The following is a 15987-nucleotide window of genomic DNA, read 5'->3' as shown; positions in this document are numbered from 1 at the left end:
GCTGTTGAATATGCAGACACAAAAGGTGGCAAGAGGACGAGGAAGCACCCATCAACTTCACATGACCACAGCACCAACTGTATATTGTGTGATCAGGGCTGGGCTTGGTGCTGTGAACAACCAAGCTGCATTTCCAGCAACATTAGCTGTAAATAGGGTGGAAGTGAAAATTTTCCCACTGATAGAACAAAATATTTCAGCTGGACATGATTAATTCCCGATTTCATATCCAGCTGGAAGCAGAAGATGTTCCAGCTGAGACTGAATGATTTCCAGCTGGAAGGAAACATCCGGTTCTGTTACAAATAGGGATTGACTTTTTTTTTTTTATCTGGTAAAAGATGACCAAACTTCCTCTGGCTTACTAAGAGACTCACAACTCAGTGGTAGAGATGGATCTACACCTTAGGAACTACATCTCTAGGTCAATTTCCTGTAAAAAGGATTACAGATTCATTTTCAACTCAAATATGCATGTGCCCCAGCCCTTAATGTTCCTCACAACCTGCAGGTAATTCAAACGAGCTCTGCTGCAGGCAATGTTTTGGAACAGTGCATGTGCCTTAAATTTGTGACCCGAACTGCCTTAAGGTATCCCGAGGTGTTTTACGTTTACAACACAGCTCTACAGACCGTCATGCCACCTTCAATGCATGAACACTCTCGGATAGCGGAACTGAAATAAATCGTACATTTCCGAGTCAGTGTGTGGAAAGATGTAGTTTTTCCAAAAGTAACCAAGCTGCATGGTTTGCATCTCGGCCTTGTAGTAGAGCACTTGTGACATCCCTCAAGACCTAATTATTACTTATATGGTAAGGAGAATTCTCACCCTTGGCTTTGAAGACCATTTTATTCCTTTTGGCCTTCCTCAAGGGCTCCACAATACGGCATGAGAAGTAAAGACGGTAAGTAGTCGAAGAGCTTTACTAAGATGCCTCAGTAAAGAGAGAAAAGAAAATGCAGAGAGAAAGCTTTGGCACCTATCGTGCCAGGTCGTTCAGGCTTCCAGATATCTTTTATTCATTTACTTTCAGTGGTGTATTTTACCAACTTGTATGTGTCAAATTTCGCTGTTTTCTCTCAAGCATGAACTTAGATATTTTTTGGGTGATCAATCGCGGTCTCGGGGTGCATTTTCATTGTAGTTCCTCAACTGCCGACTAACGACGCACGTCGACTTTTACCGTTCTCTGAGGAATGTATACATGAAAGAGTGCACTTGGCTTCGCGAACCAACGTAGGACAAGTTATCGTCTGTGTATGCGTACATAAAATGTCAAGCAGCTTTCCGAAACGGCTACGGCACTGCAACGTTGAGCGCCTGTTGACGGCAGATTCGTTTCCATTGGCTACTTTCGACATGAACCGTGTCGTCTGCTGCGCTACCGCACGAGCTCAACAGTCGGCCCTCCCCGCTCCCCTCGAGGCCACTTGTGCCCCTTGATGGGGCGCCTTTCGTGTGAATGATCTCAACTAAAGCAACTCAACGCTATTCGAGCGACGACACTCGGAAGAGCGGCCGTATGGAGGGTCTAGGAACCATACCGAAAAAGCCACCTAGAACTATCGCTGACATTTTCAAAAATTTCCCCGCCTCAACCGCTGGCTCGTTTGCGGTGAAACTGCACACAGAGCTTGCGTATTATGGTAACTTTTGTATCGTAGCAAGTTTGACAATGGCACTTACTTAGTTCGGGCGCACATGATGCGAAAACGTAAGCGTCTACGAGAGATCGGCGAGCCAAAACCCGCAGACGACGCTTTTTCACTGAGAACCGGCAGTGGCGCCATCTGTTTTCGGCAGCAGAAAGCGTCCCGACTAGGCCGCCGAGGCGAGCGTTGCAAGGAGCGCGGGCCCTTTGAATATGCCGTTCGGCATTTGCTTCATCTTAAGTATTTTCAAATTATAGCACTGAAAAACAAACCAATTCCAGGCGTATCTCATCATTTGCCCGCGCTCCTTGCAACGCTCGCCTCGGCGGCCTTGTTACGGTTTCCACTGCCCAAAACAGATGGCGCCACTGCCGGTTCTCAGCGAAAAAGCGTCGTCTGCGGGTTTTGGCTCGCCGATCTCTCGTAGACGCTTACGTTTTCGCATCATGTGTGCCTGAGCTAAGTAAGTACCATTGTCAAACTTGCTACGATACAAAACTTACCATAATACGCAAGCTCTTTGTGCAGTTTCACCGCAAACGAGCCAGCGGTTGAGGCGGGGAAATTTTTGAAAGTGTCAGCGATAAAAACGCACAATACTGTATGTGGCGTTGGTCTGGAGCGCATGGAGGAAATGGTTATGGGCGGTGTTTACGCTTCTGTAAACTGCTTCGCTTTTGTAAAATCCTTCGCCTTTCTGTAAAGAGCTTCATCCTACAGTTGAAAGCAGTGAGGCTGATTTATCAAAGCATTTGGTTTAAGGACAGTGGATAAAAAATATATTTTAAACGGGTAAAAATAATCAAGCGGAGGTTATCTGATTGGAGGCTAAAATAAAGACGAGTGAAATTTTACGAGTCATGGCTAGGTGGCGTGAGCCACCGCCCAATTTAAAGGGTTCAGCCTTATCCATTAGTCCACTGTTTCCTTCTTCCCACTGCTTCCCACATGCCCACATCACGATGTAGCCCACATTCTGAAAACACATGTGAAAACAAAACGTTGGTCGAGGTCATTGCGCTACTAGAGGCAACCCTGGGCGAGGACTGCGCAAAGTTTAAGGAAAATACATTTACAGATTTGTAAACATGCTTATATGAATTTCAACTATTAAAAGTTGCTTCAAAGCATATTTTAGCGAAATTTTTATATACCGCTTTCTACGGCTTTTTTCGAGTCTTGTGTGGGGAGCGTCTAGAAAATGGTGGCCTAACTTTTGTCGTCTGGTAAGAAGTATCAGCTAAAATACTTCCCTGTCCGCGGAATAATCTTGTAGCGTATGCGGGCTTCCTGCGAGCGTTAAGAATGTCAACCTTTACTTTGTTTTAGGTCGTCAGCACATAGTGTGTCGATGTAGCGCCGTTGTAAAGCGGTGTGTCAACGTCTGTGCCGAATTAATCGGTGAGGGTAGTACATATGTAGCGCTTTTGAGGAAACTTTGCTGCTGCTGTGTTTTCCTCTCTTGCATGTGAGCCGGAAAGTGACATGACTTTCTCAAGTTTCATTCAAAACTTCAGTTTATGTCATGCGTGCGAAGCAGCGCGGCAGAATTGTGGAGGTTGACTGAGCGGGTACCTTCTTTGCAGTAACCTTTGTGGTAAATGGTGGCCTCCTTAGACAAGGAGGTTGCCTCGTGAGGAAGTACTGGGACTGGTGGCCGTGCGACGCCTGCATTGGCAAGAGGAAAAACCTTGAAAACACCAGTTACGTCACTATATCCAGCCTTGAGCGCTGTCCCACGTGGCCTGCGTATAATCTTCCATCTGCTACGTTTTTTTCACAGCTTGAAGGGGAAACATTTCCCATCCGAGAACTCGCGAAAGATCGCGCGATTACCAGTTTGCGTCGGAGCTCCCGAGGAAGACGTGTGGATCTTTACTTGCCTCTTTTTCCGGAACGTCATGAGTCTGTCGTAAGCTTTACTTTCACCGTCCGCACTACGGCGGCCTTTTGCGCTCTTGGCATGCGTGTGTTTCATGGGGCTTGACCACCAATGGAGCGCTGGCGGACATATGCGTGTCTGTGGCGCATCGCGACCTGTTGCGTGTTGCGTGTTCCAGGGACTGGTCAGCAGCCGTTCCGAGAACTGGGCTAGATTCGGATGGCAGGAGAGCGGTCATGGCCAGCGTAAACGGGGACGCTACACCTGCTGCCCGGGTGCCCTCCCCGCAGCCGCGTAAGTTACGAGTTTCGTTCTGTCCGTGCCTGCGCTGAAACTCGCGCTCCACTTCTCTCCTTCTGCAGCCATGCCCTGGTTTGGCATGGACATTGGAGGCACCCTGGTGAAACTGGTTTACTTCGAGCCTGCAGTGGAGGATGGACCAGAGACAACAGAAGCCCTGGAACGCATCAAGCACTACCTGAAAAAGAATGCTGCCTACGGCCAGTCAGGCAAGCGAGATGTTCATTTGCAGATGGACGGTGTTGAGGTAGGAGGCATCGAGGGCACCTTGCATTTCATCCGCTTCCCTACAAGTGAGATGCCCCGCTTCTTGGAGCTTGCCAAAGCCAAGGGGATCGCCAGTTTGGCCTCTACTGTGTGTGCCACAGGAGGTGGAGCCCACAAGTTTGAGCATGACTTTCGTACTGAGGTGGGCTTGGGCCTACACAAGTTTGATGAGATGGACTCTCTTATCCGTGGCATCCACTACATGGAAGCCCATAACAGCCGTGAATGCTACTACTACAGCAGCCCTATGGAACGGTGTGTCAAAATGCCATATGACTTCAGCAATCCCTACCCATACCTTGTGGTAAACATTGGTTCAGGAGTGAGCATCCTGGCGGTGCGGTCGCCTACCGAGTATCACCGTGTGACTGGCACTAGTCTCGGTGGTGGCACTTTTCTTGGCCTCTGTTGTCTGCTGACCGGATGTGAAACTTTTGAAGAGGCCATTGAACTTGCTCAAAGGGGGGACAGCACTCATGTTGACAAGCTTGTGCGTGATATCTATGGTGGGGATTATCCAAAGTTTGACCTCCGTGCTGACACTGTGGCCAGCAGTTTTGGGAATATGAATTGCAGGGCACGGCGAGAGGCTGCTTCGCGGGAGGACCTTGCCCGGGCAACTCTGGTTACCATCACCAACAACATTGGCTCCATTGCCCGCATGTGTGCAATCAACGAGGGCATTTCCCGTGTTGTCTTTGTGGGCAACTTCCTGCGGGTGAACCCCATCTCGATGCGCATGCTGGCATATGCCATGCAGTTCTGGTCCAAAGGCACCCTCAAGGCCCTCTTTCTGGAGCACGAGGTAAGCTACAGCCCCTACACTGCAGGAGTGCACCCACTAACCTGTCTTCTACCGCAGGGCTATTTTGGTGCTGTTGGCTGCCTCCTGGAGCTGATGAAGACCTGCAGCTAGCCATACATTCCACGCTGCTCTGGTGCGGCACGTTCCTGTGATATAGGCAGCCTTTGGTCGAGAGCTGGTCTGGCATGACAGGCACCCAGTGGGGCCCACTGTTGCACAGCCATTAGGCCAGCCTTGATGAGCTTAGCATGCTGATCAAGAGTGCCACTCCGTGCGTAATCTTTTGTCAGTTTGCTGTGCAAATCCCACGATCCAGAGTGCCAGCCACCTCTTGATGGCATCGGTGCCATGCGGGCCTTGGACAGGTGTTGATATTTGCTCCAAGTTATCACTGCATGAGCTCCTTCAGGGAACAGTGCTTTTTGAGTCTCCGAATCTGATAGGTTTTTGTACATTATGGGATGTTATTGTGTAAATCTCAGTAGTATTCCAAAAGGTATTCTCAGTTAACAGTTGGGTGTGCATTTTAAGGACAGCTTTAGGAATGGGCATGTCTGTTTCATACTTTTAGCACCATTTTCATTTTGTGAATTTTATATATTCAGACAAAGTATGCAGCATAATATCAGGCAGGATTGATGTTATTTTTTCCTGTTGTGCTTGCACTTTTCTGCCTTTATTTTTATGAGGAGTACAGGCAAGTCATTATTATGCACAAAATACTTTCCAAGACCACACAAGTGCCATAGTATTACGGCAGTTGTGAACAATCGATCAAAAGATGAAATATTGAGACTATTCAATGTATGTTCAAAATAAAAAAATCATCAAAACTTTTGTGTGAAAAATGTCAGGTAAATATTCCGTTTGTGTTATAAATCACCTCCACCATCTTGTAGCAAATGTGAAAGCTGATTGCTTATTATGCTGTCGCACTTATTTTATGCACTTTTGAAGACACATGCAGCCTAACTTGCCAGGTATACGGGATATTCACATGACGTCATATGTGCCATTTTGTTGTCTAGTGCGTAGCGTCAGCAGTGCAGGCCAGAGCAGGAGGCGATAATCCCGTTATTCACGGGGGCGGTCTTGTGCAGTACTCCACAGACAACAAAATTATGGCCGCTGTGACGTCAGTGAATACTCCCTATTGTGAGTATTAAAACCTCCTGGAGGGAAGTGGAAACGGAACTGTGCTTATATATTGTACAAACAACAAAAGGGAGCTGCCTCACTATAGACTGCTTCATCAAGGGTGGTGCCATATTTGGAAGGTGGTGCCATCTAGTGTCTAGGCTAGCAACAACCGTCATGCTAGTATGTGGAGTCGCATTTACGGAACAAGATGCAAGTGGCACCATTCAACATTTCGGAGCTTACGCATTCATTGTTTTGTGTTCTGAAAGTGCCTGATTGAGAGAAAATGCTTTTCAAGCAGCAGTGCAGCCTTTCAGTCAAAAAAATTACGGAGGGCACTTCAGTCTACTTACATGCCTGGAATGTGAAAGCATTATTTAATTTTTTTTATTATTATTTTTTTTTCTCTTTCTAATGACACACCTACTCATTAGCATGCAGTCATAAGGCACCGCATATACTAGGTTCACGTTTGTTTGCCAAGAAACAGTGCGGTTTTTTGGCTTATGTGCTGTGTGCTCACCTCGTTATCTGAAAGTCCTGGGTTCAATTCCCCGCAGCTTCGGGAGAAAGTTTTGACACCACAGTGATGTTGTCTGGGAGTTCTGGGACCACTGCTGCTGGTCAATGCCAACACTGGGTTTCGTTGCTGATGAGCCTTATAATGCTTTGCCATTAAAATGTTGGGAACTTCGGTGAATGATGGAGGCATATGTGTATTTCAGTAAGAATTGTGAGTAACCTATATAATACTATGTGGTACAAAGTGGTGGCGCGTATACCGCTGGCCGCGATGGAAATGAGGCGAGAGATACCGAGCAGCTGTTTATCCACATTTTATGGTAGTTGCCAAAGTTCTAGATATAGACTCTGGTAACAGGTCTGAATTGGAAACTAGCAAAGGTAGCCATTTCTTGACGACTGCTTTAAATGCAATATTATTCGCTCTGAATTTGTTGAGTTCACCGATTGTGCATGCACTCGGTTTACTGTTTGAGCAGCTATGGCATGGAGTTGTCACAATATATCTCCTGTCAGTTATGACCTGAGCGAAAGTCGGTTTTATCAACACTTTTTTTTCTAGTGCACTTGATATGGAAAAATTCGGGTATTTCCAGGAATAGCTGTTGTTCACATAGCCACATTAACATGTACTATTGGCAGCAAAAGTTTACCGAATGCGTGTTCTTGAAAAAAACATCTATGTACCACTTCCTCACTACCTAATAAGTTGACAACCAATTTATTAGGTATCGTTACCATCAGGTGGCGCATGCATATTTTGTTACACCTAACCAGCATCCCATGAACTTTTTCTGCTGGTAGTATCTTCCGCTCATCGCCCAACTTATGCATGGGTATTAAATTTTTGACTGCCCGTTCTCCACCAACAAAATGTTCAGAGCAAGCACGAGACACTGCCGATAGGGCAAAACACTTTTGGTTGGTGCTTACAATTCAGACATGTCGCTTGTTTTCGTCTGATGGGAAGCGCTACAAATGAGGCAGCTTGTACCCGCAAATATGCGGCTACTGATGAACTTCGCACTGCTCTGGAGCTAATTTTTTTCCTGCTTTCGATAATAGTTACTGCAGTAAGAACAACACAGTGGTAGCCAGACGACCTTGCATCTTGACTCAAGGCGCTTTGCAGCTACTTCGTCGTGCAGCAGGTAGCAATACGTATTCTGATGTACCATGCCTCGGCAAGGGAGGAGTGGCATTGGGTGTGCAGAGTTCAAGGCTATTTTCCTTCTCACCACAAAAACGATGCATAGTGAGACAGACAAAGTACCTTTGCATTTTCTACTGTCAGTCTCAACTGCGATATAATTATATTCTGCTAGCTTGCTGTGCTGCACAGCTTGCCTCCATGAATGCAAATATTGAATGTTTAGGCACTTTATCACTGGCTCTATTGAACACACAAAAGTACTTGTGTAACCATTTTCCTGCTTCTACCTGGGCGTCCATCATGGTTGCATAGTTTATGGTTCCTTCCGGCAGTGCAAGAATGCATCAAAGTTGAATTTTTTCTGTTTTCCCAAGGCTGTTTGATGTGCTGAAACAGCCATGCCTTGTTGTTTTGGTGTAGTTGCAAAACTGGTTAATATGTGAAGGGAGCTTCGGCGACAACTTTCAAATTTTGAGGATTCTTTGCTTAAAGTTAGTGGCACTGTTTTGTAACTAAAATGAAGTTCATAACCAAAGATTCCCATATAGTATGGAAAGTAGTGTGCATAGAGCTCAAGGTTGCAGTAAAGGTAAACTGATTGAAAACACTAGCACAAAAGTGACTCCTAATACCTGGGGCTGTTAGCATGACACCTAAAATTAATGATATAAACTGCTGGAGTGCAGAGTTATACAGCAGGGTATGGCTAGTGCCTTTTGAAAGTGCATTGGCAGGTTGTGCATCGCTCGTGCCTCCTTTGCGCTGCAAAGGATTCACGTGTATGGACCTTCATATTGGAGCTCATGTGAAGCCCACAACTGCCGATGCTTCTTGCCAAAGGTAACAACACTGTAAATACATGTTCACCAAAGGCTTTGCAGTTGTCACTTTCAATGATCAGTGATGCCAGCTGGCATTTATTTGGCCTTTAATGTGTTGAACGGCAACTGCAGGGCCTTTTTACTAAAACCTTGACTGTAGGTTCTCCTCAATCAAGACGTCTTGTCCGTTGTGTCAAAATTTGCAGCTGGACCATGTTTGGTGTCAAAGCAAATGAATCATAAAATTTCCAATTTTATGGCCACAATCAGAGTGCGTTTTGCGGACAAGCTTGCGTGCGTTCTTGTAAAACAGCACAACGGCTCAAAGCCAAACAAAGAAGGGACAAAACACAGCACTGTTCACAGGAATGTGGCACCCTCGGGACAATCTGCGCATGCGCAGTGGTGCCTCGCGGTACGCGGAAGCGGCACGCACTATGTTAGAGGTATCTATTGGTTGATATGTTATCACATACAATGTGTTGGTCAAAGCCCAGTTTAGGTTTTGGTTTCATGCGTTTTGCTGTTTTATCATTTTGCTTATTATTTTGAAAACATGTTCATAGCACTTTGTACCAGAATATTGTACAGTGGCGCAAGCAGGGGCTGTTCAGCGCCCCACTTGAAGGAGGCAGGCTGCCCTCCCCTTCTTCCTACTGCTGCTCGCTGCAGATTGCCTTTTCTTCCGCGTCTTTTGCTGCTTCTCTGTTTGTGATATTTACCAAGCGATATTAATGCCATCGTTGTGCACTAGGATGGACAAGTGGGTATGCAAGAACAGGCCAAGGGCCAGGGACCCCGGAACAGGAGGGGGCAGGTGTCCCCCCCCCCCCCCCCCTTCCACTCTCCACTTGCTTGCACTTGGATCAGATTTCTGACCATTGAAACACTTCAGTTCTAGGACTCTTAATGCAAAGCACAGTGGAGCTGAGTTACTTGGCTTCGTAGCCAGTTGTAAAGCATTTCATATGAGTAACATAAACCAGTCATGTCCAAACAGAAGTCGACTGTCTGACCCGTGTACATGATCATGATTACCAAAAAATTGAACGAACTATGCACAAACTTTTTTAATCAATTGAACACTCTCGTGCATCCATTTAAAGCTGCCCATTTCAATTCGTTTTATACTGCCGTGAATCTTTGCACCGTTTGATCGTTCGCATTCAAAACCCCCGGCACGCAGCTTTATAATTTTGTTTTGTAATGCGAGATGCGACCAGACTTACCTCCATTGATCGTGGCCACGTGCAAATGGTTCCACATTTTTCCAGATTGTTGTAGTTGCTGTTGGTTCTTTATCTGGAAGGTTCCTTGCCAGCTTTAAATTGAGTGCGGCCAAGAACTGCATGCAGTTCGATGACCGCCCAGCGCGCTTGTGACTATTGCCGCCACCGAGTCACTCAGTTCTTAGTGGGCGGGAGTCAGCCCCTTAAACAGTATCTTTTGGAAGCCTTTTTGTTGTCTTCGTGTCTGCTGGAGTGTCGTCACCACAACGTGACAGTTTTCGTCAACCTTTGAACATTGAAAAATAAAAAATATAACTTGCAGATCCCTTAAAATTTATTATGTAAAGGAACATTAAATAAATAAATAAAATTAACTCAGTCATGACCCCCCCCCTTTACCACTCAAAAAAAAAGTTCCGGAGTCCCTGAAGGAGAAGATAGCAGGTGTAGGTCTGTGAAATATTGGGGATAATTCAGCTTGCCTCAAAAGTCACCCTATTCAAACAGACGGCAATGCTACAGATGCTGTGGTATAGGCGACGCTGACCTGAAGCTTTCATATATAGGAACACTTGCTTTCACTGAAGCAGACGAAGGTCGTCTGTGTCGCCGACCTCCACATACACATGCATCTAAATAGTTTGCGCCGCATGCAGACCTGGGCTTGCTTCTGCTACGTGCTTTGTGCGCCAAACACGCATCCACAAGTAAACGTTGAGAACATCACTTGAAAGATATGAAATCCTAAGAAAAAATATATTAAATAGAACAACGAAGCAAGAATGCATGCGTGCGCTTGATATAGTGCCGAGTGCTGAAGTGTCTTCTGAATCTACTGTGAAAAAAAAAAAAAAGACCTCGCTACCAATGTAAAGAGATGTATAATAATTGGTTTTTGGGGAAAGGAAATGGCGCAGTATCTTATGTCTCACATATCGGCGGACACACCTGAACTGTGCCGTAAGGGAAGGGATAAAAGAGGGAGTGAAATAAGAAAGTGGTGCCGTAGTTGAGGGCTCTGGAATAATTTTTACCACCTGGGGATCTTTAACGTGCACTGACATCGCACAGCACACGGGCGCCTTAGCGTTTTGCCTCCATAAAAACGCAGCCGCCGCGGTCGGGTTCGAACTCGGGAACTCTGGATCAGTAGCCAAGCGCTCTAACCACTGAGCCACCGCAGCGGGTTAAAGAGATGTAAATCGTAACGAATGCCGACGCTCAGGAGGAATAAAAAGCCACCAAGAGCAATGAAGTTTTGGACATCACGCGAATATAGCGCTCGTCCTGTCTGACATTTTGTACTGCCCCGTATGTGCTACTAGGAGGTAATTTGCAACATGTGGAAGCATGATCCTTCTCGAGATTTTCCCGGCAAGTGGCATCCAAATTTTTTCTTTTTCTCGGCGTGAGCTGCATCGTCATTTGAACTGTATGTATGGCGTTAGTGAAAATCATTTTTTAGTCGTTTGAAAGTAAGAACATTGGTGAAGAATGGTTGGTTTATGGTAACCTTGAAGACTTTTACTATAATCGTACTGATTGCGAGTAGTGTATCGAGGTCAGCAATCTCGATGTCCATGAAAATTGTGTGTGTGTGGGGGGGGGGGGTTGCAATATATATAAGCTTACAACCGTTTTTCATATTCGTCGAAATCTTGTACACACTATTATAAAAATACCAAAATGCACTAAATACAGCCAGGTGTAGATTATCAGGTACTCTGTTTTGCTTGGCAGTAGAGTTGCTGAATAATATAAGTGCATATAGGCGAAGCAATGTTGCGTCGTTTTTGCCACATGCATCCTAAATGCAAACGCCCGTGATACCACGATGACCATTTCTTACAGTTAGTAGTCTAATTCCACAAGCTAAGCGCAAGCGGAGGTGATGCAGAATCAGTTTATATATTCCCACGTATTCAACGTATGGCATATACAATGTAAGAAGAAAAAAAGCAAGGAAAAAAATTGTTTTGTTTTCTTTCGTCTTCCATTATTTCATAGTGATAGTTCATTCTGCCTTTCTAAATATTACCTAGAAGTTTCTAAATATTACCTAGAAGGAAAGCTAGCGCCGCTGTGTGTGCGAGTTTCTTAAAGAGCACTTCATCCACCACGGGAATGCCGGGAAGATGTTTCGTGTTAGGCTTGGCTAGAGTTAGGCAGAAGCGTGGATTGTACCTTGAAATTGGTACTTACGCCGCGATGCTCTCCTCTGTGCGCAGATTAGGTGTTTTCAAAACTTTTTACACCAATAGATTTAGCGCAAGTGAAAGTTCTTATTTAGACCGGTATGGAAACTTTCGCATCATTTCTTCCGAGGTTTGCCTCGAGAATAGTCGTGATTTTACGGCTGAATCCACGATTTGTGCCTAACAATAGCCAAGTAAGCAACCTCGTTCTCCCGGCATTCCTGCGCTCCTCCATGGTGGATGAATAGCAGTGCCGCCAGCTTTTCATTTAGACTATCCTTTTGACTTTTTATGACTGCGCTTCAAGGTTATCGCCGGACGCTCCTTCCTGAGCATGGAGGAAGGAAAGAATTCAGGAGAGGAAATTACGGCACATTTTAAAGCGAAAGCTTTGCTGACCTATTCAAGCCAAGGTCATCGGCGCCGCAGTTTGACCTTCCAAGTGGTGGAGGTGTGGTAGCCACGTGACACACGTCACTCCTTGCCCGGCCGGGAGCTTTGCTTCTTGGCGACAGGGCGTCATATCGAACATAAGCAGCGTTCCGCTGAACGCTTCAAAGTGCACATGCATTCTATGCAGAATTCACTTTCATGCACTGCGCATGCAATGACGCGTCTGTAAGACTAAATAATCAGGAATAAAAAATAAATGCAAACCATATGTTCGTCGTTGAGCCTAACCTGGCTTAAACCACAGCGCGACAAAACACAAAACCTTTCGCTTGCATAACGACGCCTAGCTGAGCTAAACTACAACCATTTTATTTTGAAGCCGGACGTAAGGCCTGCCTGGCTTCTTGGGCTGGTTGTCGGCTCGCCTTATACCACGCCACAACTTCAGGATCCGTCGACGTGGCTTCCCGCAGTCGCCGTTGATGTCGGTCGCAGTATACACGCGGACTTTCCGCTTCTTCACCCATCGTTAATCTGAGGAACGTTCGCTTCGCACCCTTTATTGTTTATAAAGTGGCCGAGCAATGACGCGCATCTGTTGCCCAACTGCGCATGCGCAGCGCACCTGTAGCTACTGCGCATGCGCATTAACGGCTCGGGCTTGGCCCGGTGACCTTGGCTTTAATGGCGTAATGAAGCTATCGCTTCAAAAAACAGCAGCTGTTGACACTGGGTCACGGTCCGAGACGTCCTGTATTACTCCACTAGCCAATCACAACAGTAAACGAAATCAGCTTTTTAACGTTTCGCTTTATTAAACAAGCCATGCATCAGAATTCTAAAGCTTATAACGTTTTCTTCTTGCGATTAACTTATTGTTCGGTAACAAGGGAAGGTTTAATAACGGACTACTTTTTTTGTGGAAGAATTCTGTGCGGCCTTCCCGAATGTGGGCGGAGCTTCACTGCTGGAGGGCCCCTCATAATAAATATTGGCAGCGGCTTAGCTCAGCTATACCAGAATATACGTAGCGAGAACTGTAGTTCTCCGCTGGTGACGCATGTTGTCGAGTTTGTTGTTGTGACTAAAATGTTAAGCATTGAAGAAGTATTCGGTGAGACACATTTATTCAATTGTTTTGACAGAGATAAACACTGCCCGATGATCGGTAAAGTAACATGCAGCTGTCTCAATGCTGCCTACATAGTATTTAGACTGGTTGCTTTCTCTCAGATACACAAGGTCAATCCTTCCAGTCTAGGATCCGGAGTACCCCGGTTCGAACCCGACCGCGGCGGCTGCGTTTCGATGGAGGCTAAACGCTAAGCCGCCCGTGCGCTGTGCGATGTTAGTGCACGTTAAAGATCCCCAGGTGGTCGAAATTATTCCGGAACCCCCCACTACGGCACCTCTTTCTTCTCTCAGTCCCTCCTTTATCCGTTCCCTTACGGCGCGGTTCAGGTGTCCGCCGATACAGGGAGACAGATACTGCGCCATTTCCTTTCCCTCAAAACCAAATTTTCATAAAACACCCAGGCGGCTGCGTTTTTATGGAGGAAAAACGCTAAGGCGCCCGTGTGCTGTGCGGGATCGGTGCACGTTAAAGATCCCCAGGTGGTCGAAACTATTCCGGAGCCCTCCACTATGGCACCTCTTCCTTTCTTCTTTCACTCTCTCCTTTATCCCTTCACTTACGGCGCGGTTCAGGTGTCCAACGATATATGAGACAGATACTGCGCCATTTCCTTTCCCCAAAAAACCAATTATATATCATAAAACGCCGGTGCACTTTGATGCGTTCAGTGGAACGGTAGGCGTGATTAATGTGGCGCCTGCCGTGGAGACCGACACCGCGGACCGCAATCGTAAGGTTAAATTGGTTTTTGGGGAAAGGAAATGGCGCAGTATCTGTCTCACATATCGGCGGACACCTGAACCGCGCCATAAGGGAAGGGATAAAGGAGGTACTACGGAATAAAGAGCGGCGGCGACGATGCGGGCGGCGCACCTTCTTTTCCTCCCCGGTTGCCATGGTAACGGCGCATGCGCACAACTGGTCTCTCCCGTGTACCATGGTAAAGGCGCATGCGCACAACTTTCCTATCGCGTGTACCGCGACATGCTCGACTGGTTCCCCAGGTGGTCGAAATTATTCCGGAGCCCTTTAATACGGCACCTCTTTCTTCCTTTTTTCTTTCACTCCCTCCTTTATCCCTTCTCTTACGGCGCGGTTCAGGTGTCCAGCGATATATGAGACAGATACTGCGCCATTTCCTCCCCCCCCCCCCCAAAAAAAAGAAATTATTATCATAGCCTAGTGTAGCTCCCGCTACAATAATAATAATTCGTTTTGGGGGAAAGGAAATGGCGCAGTATCTTTCTCATATATCGTTGGACACCTGAACCGCGCCGTAAGGGAAGGGATAAAGGAGGGAGTGAAAATGTGACGCAGGCACGCAGCGGCCTCTCGAAAATCCTCGCCTTCCTCCACGAAAAAAAAGTTAAAAGAGCATGGATGCCAAATTTCACGTACATGTTTTCTTCCTACGATCGCTAAACAATTGATAATTGAATTTCAGCACTCACCTGTTTCGGTTTCAACAACCGAGCAATATCTACGAAGAAAACAGCAATATAATCACTGCTTCTTCACTCTTTGCGATTCCGGCTCTTGAGGAAGGCAAGCTTTGGCACTGCATTGAATTAAAACGACGAAGCAGCGATTATGCCGCAGTTTTCTTCATGCTTCACGCATGTGACCTTTGGTCACCTTGGGCATCACAGCCTCATAGCCATCGCTCAGCCGTTGAAACCGAAACACGTGAGAAAAGAAATTCGTTTATAGATTATTTAGCGCGGTCATAGAAGAATACCACGCGGTGATCCATTATGAATTTCGCCATATGCATCATTACAAAGAAGAAAACACGCAGCCAAAAAATAGGTGCCTGCACTCCTTTACAGTTAACTGCTTCCAATGCACCAGCGCCCGCGCGGATCGAAGTCAAAATACTGGCCTTATTTCTTTTCTTCCTACACAAATTCTGCGTTTAGGCTGTTTTCATTTTTATTGCGTTGTTTATTTCATCTGGGCATAAGGGGAGTTGGGAAGAGAAAAGAGTGGGTGGGTGTTAAATGAAGGAGAAAAGGTGGGCCGATTTAATGAAGGCGAGGAGAGTGCGGTGATGCTGTTTATGCTAAGCAGTTCATGAGAAGCATCATATCATGAGGAACGGTATACGGCCCTCGCCTCTGATTGGCTACAGAAAACGGAAGTGACGCGCGCGCGTACTTTGCCATGAAAACTGGCTTTCGGAGCACCTTCACTGTCGTTTGTCAGGAAAGCGCCGTGGACATTGCGTGCTACTCAGCAGTTATATATTTTAATCGACAGAAAACTAATCATGCTTCTTGGGTAGCTAGAGCCTGCAAGCAGCGATATATTTTGGCTATCTTTTCGAGGTAGTCTGCATGTATGAGCTAAATAACGCCCAGCAGTCGTAGAACAACGAACACCATTGAGTGTTCCCAATGGGCACTTTAACTCTCTTGGATGTCCCATGGACGTCCCAGACATCCACAGGACATCCAAGGGAGTTTCAGTGCCCATTGGGTCCAGCTGGC

The 15987-nt window shown here is 46.3% G+C and overlaps 1 protein-coding gene across 5 annotated transcripts; it reads left to right on the top strand.

The window, feature by feature from the left end:
- Nucleotides 1-2752: 2752 nt before the first annotated feature.
- fbl (pantothenate kinase 3 fbl) lies at nt 2753-8807 on the top strand. Of its 5 annotated transcripts, XM_077645925.1 has the most exons (7): nt 2849-2882; nt 2986-3057; nt 3243-3359; nt 3440-3568; nt 3717-3832; nt 3901-4910; nt 4968-6746. In XM_077645925.1, the coding sequence occupies exons 4-7, from the start codon at nt 3558-3560 to the stop codon at nt 5019-5021; spliced, it is 1191 nt and encodes a 396-aa protein (XP_077502051.1). In that variant the 5' UTR covers nt 2849-2882; nt 2986-3057; nt 3243-3359; nt 3440-3557; the 3' UTR covers nt 5022-6746. The 5 variants fall into 5 exon arrangements, with proteins under 5 accessions (XP_077502052.1, XP_077502053.1, XP_077502051.1 ...); XM_077645926.1 differs by lacking the exon at nt 2986-3057 and having other exon boundaries at nt 2753-2882; XM_077645924.1 differs by having other exon boundaries at nt 3243-3568; nt 4968-8807.
- The last annotated feature ends 7180 nt before the right edge of the window (nt 8808-15987 follow it).

The sequence above is a fragment of the Amblyomma americanum genome, chromosome 1 (genome assembly GCF_052857255.1).
Source record: "Amblyomma americanum isolate KBUSLIRL-KWMA chromosome 1, ASM5285725v1, whole genome shotgun sequence".
NCBI classification, from domain to species: Eukaryota; Metazoa; Arthropoda; class Arachnida; order Ixodida; family Ixodidae; genus Amblyomma; species Amblyomma americanum.
This window is presented reverse-complemented; position numbering and strand designations above follow the sequence as displayed.

Coding starts and splice junctions, on each gene's coding strand:
- fbl (XM_077645924.1), top strand. Junction 3,833..3,900: donor GGTGCCCTCCCCGCAGCCGC/GTAAGTTACGAG, acceptor CTCCTTCTGCAG/CCATGCCCTGGTTTGGCATG. Junction 4,911..4,967: donor CCCTCTTTCTGGAGCACGAG/GTAAGCTACAGC, acceptor CTTCTACCGCAG/GGCTATTTTGGTGCTGTTGG.